The sequence below is a fragment of the Apodemus sylvaticus genome, chromosome 3, assembly GCF_947179515.1.
Source record: "Apodemus sylvaticus chromosome 3, mApoSyl1.1, whole genome shotgun sequence".
In the NCBI taxonomy this organism is placed as follows: Eukaryota; Metazoa; Chordata; class Mammalia; order Rodentia; family Muridae; genus Apodemus; species Apodemus sylvaticus.
The window spans coordinates 75,395,838-75,405,709 of NC_067474.1; the positions used below are offsets into that span (position 1 = coordinate 75,395,838).

At 42.5% G+C, this 9,872-nt stretch overlaps 1 protein-coding gene across 1 annotated transcript in view; it reads right to left on the reverse strand.

The window, feature by feature from the left end:
- The window catches only part of Tnfsf8 (TNF superfamily member 8), a 28,451-nt gene extending 18,972 nt beyond the window's left edge, over nt 1-9,479 (reverse strand). The window contains exon 1 of the mRNA XM_052176640.1: nt 8,549-9,479. Within this exon, the coding sequence (XP_052032600.1) occupies nt 8,549-8,755 (207 nt within the window). The 5' untranslated portion in view covers nt 8,756-9,479. The remainder of the gene's footprint in view (nt 1-8,548) is intronic.
- Nucleotides 9,480-9,872: the final 393 nt, after the last annotated feature.

Below are 9,872 nucleotides of genomic sequence, written 5' to 3' on the forward strand. Positions count from 1 at the left end.
ATTACCCATATGATTCTTAGGAAAACTTGACATCATAAAATTCCCCTTTATGTTGCCTCTGTGAGATAACAGCCAGCAGTTCAAAACTTATTGAGCAGCTGGCTTAATGTCAAGCATGACTTTCAATTAGCATGGTGTGCAAACACACAAAGAAAGGCATTCCCATTTAGATGAGGCCTAACAGTATGTACCAAGAGCCCCATATCCACCTAGATAACCCCAGAGTGAATAGCAGAGGAGCAACATCAACAGAGCCATCCCAGTGGCAGAAATGCTAGAGAATCACTCGTTTAGCCTTGGATCATCTGTGCTGTGCACTGTATCACTCATTAGAAGATATGCTATGGACCTGGTTCATTAAAACAGCCATTGAAAAAACAATTAAATGGTTAATTAATGAAATTAATATGGAATCAGAACACGGAGTGTAGCACATACCGCTAAAGAATCACAGTGCTTGAAGAATGAATTTCTAAAGCTGTAGTGCTGAGGATCTCAGGATGCAAATTTATTTAGCAGGTTTGGGTCGAGCTTGGGTTCTCTCACAAGTTCTCAGGGGACGCTGATGCTCCTGGCTTCCAGAAAACCTTTCATCATCAAGGATGGAAGACGTGTATCTGGGAGGATGGCCTAAAGGTATGTAATGGCGTGGGGGGGGGGTCATAGAAGGGAAAGTCTTGTTTTTGCCTGTCAGCTGAGAATTCTATCTCTCCAGTGCCAAAAGCACTGACAGGGGATCCTGCAGCTTCGTCTTTTACCTAGGGTCAGGGAATTCATGACAGAAGTCTAACTGTTCCTATGTTGAAGAGCACGAAGTCTCTAAAGCTTCCTCTGGCTACCCATAGTAGATGTGATTCCATAGTCAAAGCAAGAGACAAACCCAGATGTCTTACAGACCATCAAGTTGATTTGTAAGGAAGGATGCCAAGATACTAGAGTCTAGGACCAATTCTGGACTAAAATGCTCCAGTGAACTTTCCACTTGGCCAAGGACAAAGAAGTTCATTATTCTCTCCTCCCTATTGTCCTGTTCTCAAGCAGCCCCTGAATTTGAGGATGGAGAAGCAAGGCCTGAGGACATAATGACTACTTACATTTACGAGACAAGATGATGACTGTTATAATTTGTCAGATTGTTTAGGCCCGAGGTGCTATGCTGAGTGTTGTCTGTAAACTGTTTTAATAAACCTTGCCTGGGGAATTTGAGACCTTGGCTGGGAAAAATTAGAACTCTCTTGCTCAGTGACTTGGCTTTGAGTAAGGTAGGAAGGACACAGGCTTGACCTAAATGCAAACAAATAGCTTTCTCCAGGCTGTCATCACATCTCCATAGTAGCTCTGGAAAAACAATCACCATGGTTACCAAGCCCTGCTTCATTTCCTTAAGTATACTTTCTCTTTTCTTTTAGCCTCTATGGACATCTGATGGACATTCCAACAGTACTAGAGTTCTTTCTCTGTAGTGGAAAGAATGGCTATGCATGGTCTGTTTCTCTCCGGGTGAAATGACCCCCAACCCAATCATTAGCTTAGAACTGTATGTTTCTCTCCCTTAATTACTGTAAGCAGAGCTCTGGCCAATGATTCCTCCTCTGGGCTGTTGCAGTGCTAACAAGATATGGCATGTAAATGACTAGCCATTGTTTGAAAACAGTAGCTATTTGAGAGGGACTGCTTTGGGCCTTATAATGTGTTTAGTTTGTCATAATTCCCTGAAAGGTCTGTTTACTTTCAGAGCAATGATGTGGAGGGTATGGAACAAATGTGTGTAAGTTCCCATATATGCTTTTCAAACAAAGTCCTCTGTTACTAACAATTATCAAGTGTGGAATATTCTATAGAGATTTCCACATCTGTTTCTTTTCTGATTTTCATTGTCTTAGAAGGTAGCTCAAAGCACACGAAGATCTCTATTATCTTTAAAGATAAGACAATTAAACACTTAATTCAGGTTAGTCTGGGAATCAAATCCTTTCTGGGCCTTATCGTATTGGTCTTCAAATGGACTTCAAAAATTAAGAGTTGTCTAAAATAGAGACAAATGACTTAATCATTACAAACTTAATCATTTCCCAGAGAGGAAAGTTGGTCATACTGTCTATGAAGGCCAATGACTCTACAGTCATTGTAGCTCTGGTAAAACAATCACCATGGTTACCAAGCCCTGCTTCATTTCCTTAAGTATACTTTCTCTTTTCCTTTAGCCTCTATGGACATCTGATGGACATTCCAACAGTACTAGAGTTGTCTAGTACTAGAGTACTCTAGCATTGTCTCTCAAGATTAAGGCAGAAAAAGCAGCAGTATGTTCTCCCAAGACCCAATGGGAGACTGAATGGCAGACACGCCCAGGGAAAGTATTTTTATTAGGACCTCCTAGCTTGGCAGGGGGATTTGGAACACAGTGGCATAAACAGTGTTTCTCCCACTTGCATAAACAGTGTTTCACTACCATCGTGTATATTCCTGAAAATAGGTATTCTGATTCAGTGGATCCGGGATAGGCTCTGAGGTGTTCTAATTGTAGTCAGTCTCCTGGCCTTGTTATCACGGCTGGTTCACCAGCTACTCTTTGAGTGGCACTGGCTTCAAGACACATTGCAATAGGCGAGTAGGTCTTATAGTCTTGGAAAGTCGCTGCAGGAAGTTGTTCTCAGATGTGAAATTAAGAATTCTTTCTCCTCTAAAGATGGAGTTGGTACTTTGTCCTTTCGACCTCCTCTGTCAATGAATGCTGTCATCTAGTCTCACTTTGTAGTATGTCTTGGTCTGCTCCTGAATCTGACCATTGATCATACCCTAGTAACTTTCACAATCCAGCTTGTCTTCCTCTGGGCCATGCCTCAACTCATTATCTAGCTTGATGGGCCCCACCTCTGCCTGGTCCTTTATCATAATGGAGAGCTCATCTTTTAAAAAGAATATAGTGAGTTGAAAGGATGACGGCATCTACTAACCCTCAGTTATCAATCCTCAGGGTGTTAAAGGATTCAGATAAGGATCATCAAAAATGCCAGTCTGCTAAGTGGAAGACATTTATATTTTTAGATTGTTACACCATAGATTAGATATTCATGAAAAGAAATATTGTTACTAGCTCTCCCCTTAATGAAGTGTTCAAACATATAACTATATATCATCAGACATTTGTACCTAGCTGCTATAATAATACCAAGTATACATAACCTCAGGCAGACCCAGAATGTTGATTATTTCTACTAGAAAATTGGCCTATCTCTTACAGCATAGTCAATACCACAAAACCAACAATCAACAGTAGGTATAATGGTTAGATCATGCCTTCTCAAATTTAATTATTCTTACAGATTATTAAAATGTAGGTTTAATTATTCTGGGAAGATTGTTAAAATGTAGGTTTGACCCGGTAGCTCTGAGGTGAAGCTGGGAAGTCTTAATCTCTCTCTCTCTCTCCTCTCTCTCTCTCTCTCTCTCTCTCTCTCTCTCTCTCTCTCTCTCTCTCTCTCTCTCTCTCTCTCTCTCCCTTTTCTCCATGTGTGTGTGTATCATGTATGTGGGTATGTGTGTCTAAGTATGTTCATGGCTCTGAGAATGAGTACATTTATGCATATGTGGTGGTCAAAGGACAACCTCAGATATCAGTTCTCAGCTTTTGCCATGTCAGTCCTTTGGCTGGTCAGTTGTGTGTTCGCTCCCTACTAGCTGGAAGAGGCTCCTCTGTGATTTTTCTGTCCCTAACTCCTATTTTGTTCTAGGAGCAATGGGTTTACAGCTGTGCACCTGGATTCTGGACATGCAAACTTAGGTCTTCATGCTTGGCAGCAAGCAACTCAACTGCTAAACCATCTCTCAAACCTGAGTCAATTTCTAACAAACTCTCAGGACCATCCACGTATTTATTGGTTTGCTTATTTATTTTATTTAATTTTATTTTCTTGTGGTATTGGAGAATGAACTCAAGCCTTACCTATAGTAGGCAAGCACCCTAGTATTGAACTATATCCCTAGCCCTTTCAATGTTTTTATTTTGAAACAGGATCTCACTAAGTTTGCCCAGGTAGATTTTGGATTTGTGATCTTCTTGCCTTATCTTTGAGAATAGCTAGGATCACAGGTATGAGACACAAAACCAGATAGAGCTACTCGTTAAACTGCAAACAATGTTTTTGATTAAAACATACATAGATATCTCACAGAAGGTGGTATATGAGCCTAGACCCCCAAGTAACAATAAAAAACCCAGCCACAGAAGATATGGGGAAATGAAACATGGACCATATGTGATTGTATGCTATTAGACAATATTGTTGAGTTACTGTGAGCTCTTGGCTATAGTAACAGTGTTGTGGTGGATAGAGATAGATAGCAGAATACGGGTGAGTGAAGCCACACTGCCTACTCCTTGCTTTCATATATGTACAGAGGCAGCATGGATGTGATGGATTCTTGACAGATTTAGTGGACGGTTATAAGGGCTTTATCATATCATTAAAAAAAATTAGAAGACAGTTTCTAAGTTTTCTCAGATTCAGCTTACATTCTATTTGCTCCCCTAAACCCTCCCTACCCTAACCAGAGGTGGCCCATTCTCCTATTGGGAGCATTCTGCCTGAAGCTCAGCTTCATAGTCTTCAGTTTCCCAAGGTGGGAGAGTTCCCAGAATGGGTCCCACACATGCACGTGAGTCTTTCCTTCAAAGCCCTGCAGAGCATATGCTCCTTAGGGGGAAAAACAGATCACAGCATTTTTTTTTGAAAATTTAAATTAAATTAAATTAAATTAATTAATTAAACAAATTATTAAATATAATGAACCCCAGATGAAGGGAGTACCTTAAGAAGCGGAAAGTGACCCAGGGCATTTCAATTCACTTTTTAATGCCTGAGTTTAAGAAAGAAGGCTCCTCCCAAGCAGTCTCAGTCCTACACTACCCTTACCAGCAATTGCCATACTAAAGAAAGAGAAAGGTAGGCTTAGCTGTTTTGTTTTTCTAGAAATGGTGTTCAATATTTGAAAATCAAACAACCTGAGACCTTCTTCTACCTCTCTGAACTGTGTTTGTGTTCATTCCTAGGCCTGGGTAAGCCCAGCCTCCTGGCTTAGGAAGTGAAGACATGACTATGGCTGAGGGTCCAGACCTTCCCTATAATGCAAACACCTCTCAGTGAACAAAGTGCCTAGGAAACTAGTGTCACTATGGGCTTTTCTTCCACAGGGGGAATAAGAAAAGCTCTATTGTGAGTTTTCCTTTTGCTTTGCCCCGTGTGTAGGCATTCATTACTACTCTGCAGTCTTTCCCAAGCTACAGGAGAAGTGTGTATGCATTTGAGTTATTCAACTCTTCTTTCTTCCCATAGTGCTGTGAAGAGTTATGCCTTTCATAGTAGACTTTCCCTGACTCACTACAGTACCATCTCTTTGGACACTGATAGACAGTATTCATTCAAGTGAAAAAATGCACATTCTATTCCCATTTCTAGGCCTTTTTTACACATGCCTATTTGTAAACATGCACAAAAGGTGAGATGTCCTAGAGGGAAATGTAACTGTGCTACTACAAGGCACAGATAAATCGTTAGGCATCGGCACAATAGAATCTGATAGGACCCTACAGTGGCGCAAAGCAGACTTCTACATATAGACATGGATAAAGTACCAAGTAAATGGGGCGGACTTAATAACGATATCTTTGCACTAGGTATTTGTAGACACTCAGATTTATGAAAGAACACACAGAGATCTGTTTACAGTGACTTTCTCAGCAAAGACAGCCTGCTACTGGGAGTACATGAAGAGCTTCTAGTTTCTTTACCCTTATTTGTTAGTTAGTTTTGCTGAACAATGCAAGTATACTTCATAATAAACATTGTTGGTTTTAATGTAAACAAATGTACACCTATCTCAGAAGGCTTCAAAGACGCCACTAGAAAGCTATATAAACAATTCAAGGGCAGGGGGTAGATTTGGCTCAAGGCTTTGGTTAGGGTTATGTACCCAGTGTCTAGAACAAAATAGACACTAGTACAAAATAGACACTCAGTAAATGCTGAGTTGATACCTCAGTTTACCCTTTGTCTCCACTATGGAACTCTCTTCCTCTAGCAAAGTCTCAAGGATCCAGGCTCACTTTCCTGACATGGTTAACTATCCCTTCTCCATCTCTTCTCTCATCTCTGCAGTTGTCCAGGTGGGACCTCTCTTCTCATCTCTTCCAGTCCTTGAAAATTATTCATATTTCTAACTCTGACAAGATACTGTAGTTTGCAGTGATGTTTTCCTGCAGTATGCTGGGAAAATACTTCTTCGCAGGTGGTCCTACATAGGGCAGTAAAGCAAATCCCACGGTTCCCTACACAGTCCCAGTGGGACACGGAGGACGCCGTGTGCTCATTGCCCATCCCACATTTAATACTAGGATGTGAGTCTGAGATCCTTGGACCTTTGCTTCGGTTTCTTTGACAGATTCCTACTGAATCTCTTCAGTTGCTAAGGTCACCTGTTTGTAACAGTCCTCATCTAACTTCCTACTGGACATACTCCTGATAACTCAGACCCAGGGGACTCATATTTCCCCACTTCTTGCCACAATTAATGCCTGATAATGTAGTAGAAATGACATGTAAAAAGCATTAGATTCTTAATAGCATGGTTATTAAAATGGAAAGCCCTAACCTGTGAGCAAGTAGCTGACATGTAAAAAAAACATCACAGGATAGTAGAGCTTACACAGACTGCACCATTCTATATCCAGGCATGGAGGTTAAGTCAGATCAACAGATCAAAGAGAACAAATCTCTGAGAGAAGAATGGGAACAGCATCCTCAGAGCAACCCAGAGCCACTGAGATTCCTCTACTGTGCTTGATTTCCCCCGTCTGTGCTTCATTTTTTGCATCTGCAGAAACAGGGCAGAAGCTCGCCCAGACTTCACAGGAGGAATCATTTTAACAATGGACTGGGACTGGATCTGCACAGTGCCATCATCAGCCCACCATCTTGCCGTCTCCCCCACACCCAGCAGTTCTGCCTGTGTCCTCTGACTGACAAACATCGTAAGGCCACTCCAATCTACCGTATCTGGCCATTGATGCAAAACAACACACATTCATTCTGTGGATGGAAAATCACAGTGACAGAAAGTGGAGAATGTGGACAGAAGAAAAGGTGCCCAAAGGTTTGCTTAAGAGTCATTCTTAGCAGACGCAAATGACTCATTAAATGATGAGTTCCATCAGCTCTGAAGGCCAAGTGTGAATGACTCCCTTCCTACCCTGCCAAGAAGGAAGAAGCTTTAAAGCTTTATTTAAATGTCAGTAGTTGATGACACTTGTAAGGCCCTGGCTTTCTCTCAGCAACTCGTAAGCATCAGAGCCTGTGGTCCAAGGCAACAGAAGGAAAGCCAAGGGGGAAAAATATCTGAGTGATCATACTATGTAAGACTTGTGAGAATTATAAACTAGTAGAAGGCACGTTCACACTTGGGCAGGGTGTTTCACCAGTGGGTGTGATACATACAGTATACAGAATCCAAATCACCATGCCTCCATCTCACCCCAAGCCCATGCATAGTTTTACTTATTTTCAATTTTTAATGTTTTTGCTCTCAGTTAAACTATTCATTAGCTTCCCTGAGCTGTTCCTCTAGAGGATGCAATTTATAAACGAGTCACTTGAGCTGACCATACAGCACTTTCCAGACAGTGTGTAAGAAGAGTTCTCTCTCAAGGATACTTTCCTAAACTACAGTTTGACTTTCTCCTTTGACACTTCTACCTTATCCCCATTTCAAACAAACTAAATCTCCCAAGACCGTGTGGTCCTGCATATTATGTGAGCATCTCAGAGGGTACAGGTGACAAAAACACTGCTACTCTTCAACACCCTGAGCTCTTCAAAGTCAGTGGCTTCTGAGGAAGCTTTCGATTTCTTTTGTGGGTTTTAACATTGAAATACCAGAGCGCTGGGAGGTCTCAGCTTCTCTCTCTCTCTCTCTCTCTCTCTCTCTCTCTCTCTCTCTCTCAAATATCACAGTCTTTAAAAAGTAGCTCCTCACTAAAACCAAGCAAACAAACAACAACAACAACAAACAAACAAACAGCAGCAACAACAGATTCTTGGCAATCGAGAGGCCTCGGAAGCCGAGGGCTTAAATTTAGAATTAGGATGAGCGCCTTACAGAGATGATACCCACAAGAATACACTCCAGCAGGGCTCTGTGCTTCCTCCCTCCATACTGCGAGGCTGTGACCCATCTGGGCTTTAATCTTAATTTCTCAAGGTCAGTAGTTCCTCTCTGCTCTTTTGGCTCAAGTGCATCTGGAAAATTTTGAGCTCATGTCCAGTTATATTCCTCTTAAAAAATTCCAAATGAGTGCAGAAAGTTCATTTCTATTTTTCCCTGTCCTCTGATATAATATCTCTATATATGCATAGTTTTACTTGTTTTCACTTCTTAATGTTTTTGCTTCCAGTTAAACTGTTCATTAGCTTCCCTGAGCTGTTGCTCTAGAGGATGCAATTTATAAATGAGAAAAGAAAAGCAATATATATATATAAATATGTTTACTCACCTTTTTCTGGACTACCAGGACCAGAATGATTGCCACTGCCACAAGGCACAACAGTGCTGTGGTGCTGAGGTAGAAGTAGCTGCGTTGTGTGCTTCTCCAGGGCCTCGTGCTTCTCCAGGGGCTGGTTAGCGAGTCGGGCGGCACCTGCATGGCTGGGTCAGGGGAAGGGGCCCCACAGTTGCCTGCTTGCTGCAGCCCTGGCTCCATGCTTTATATAGTCTGTCCCACATCACACCTTATCTCTCCTCATCTGATTCGATTCTGTACCCAGCTCTGTTCCAAGAAGGATTTTCCCCTGCATCCTGGATCATGTGACTTGGAAAAAAGCCTTCACCAGTTGCCGGATGAAGAAACTCTTCTCTGGGGGCGTGAGGAGAAGGGTGGCAGCAAGAGTGGGGGAGAGGTTCATTTTTCATCGCCCGGGATTAATCAGAGTGCAGAGAAATTGTAGCGAGAGGCGATGGTTTATGTGAGCCGGTGGTAGGAGGGAGACAGTTCCGCCTGTGTTTACACCAACCACTTCTGTTTCCTTTAGCCTCAGCCACAGAACGCCTTGCTGTGGGGACCCTGCACACTGCATGATCCAAGCTGGTGGCTCACAAAGCTTCCAGATGAGTCTCTTTGCTGGGTCCCCAGAGGTGGCAGTCCTCTGTCAGCAGCACAAAGACTGTTGGGGTTGTCCGACAATTTCTGCGTGCTCTAAACTGGAAATACACCCATTCTTGGGAAAGAAGAGCCCACTGTGTGGGCATTTACCTACCTGGAGACAAGGTCGTGGCAGTAGGAAATTTGAGGATAGTTTCAAGACACCGTGAGAGAACAGGAATTTGGAAATGATTTGCTTTTTAACTAAAGCTCTTAAATATCTTGCGGTGTGATCTTGGGGGCTGTTAAATTTGCAGATGAAACTGGTTTGCCATCAAGTTGATACTAGGGGAAGAAATTAGTGAGGGGGTCAGGAAGGGAAGGCTCGGTGCTGTGGAACGAGTGGGTGAGTGTCTGTGGGGTGTGTGGGGGTGCAAATAGTGCTCCCGGTATTGGTAATGCTGGGTTTGTGCACAGAGGTTATTAGACTCGAACATTCTGGCTCAGCTACAGTCTTGGGAACTTGGCTTAGAGACTGACTTAACACACATCACCGGCTTTGGAGGCAAGTAATATTTCTTCTTCACGGCATAGAAAACAGAGGCCCAGCAAGCATAAATCTACCAGTGCTAATCTAATGGAAGAACTTGGTGATCTAGCAAAGCAGCCTGGCTTCCAAAGCCTGCAGGACTCTTGCCTTACAGACTGAAAACCTCATGTTGTATCTTAGCCTCTCCTC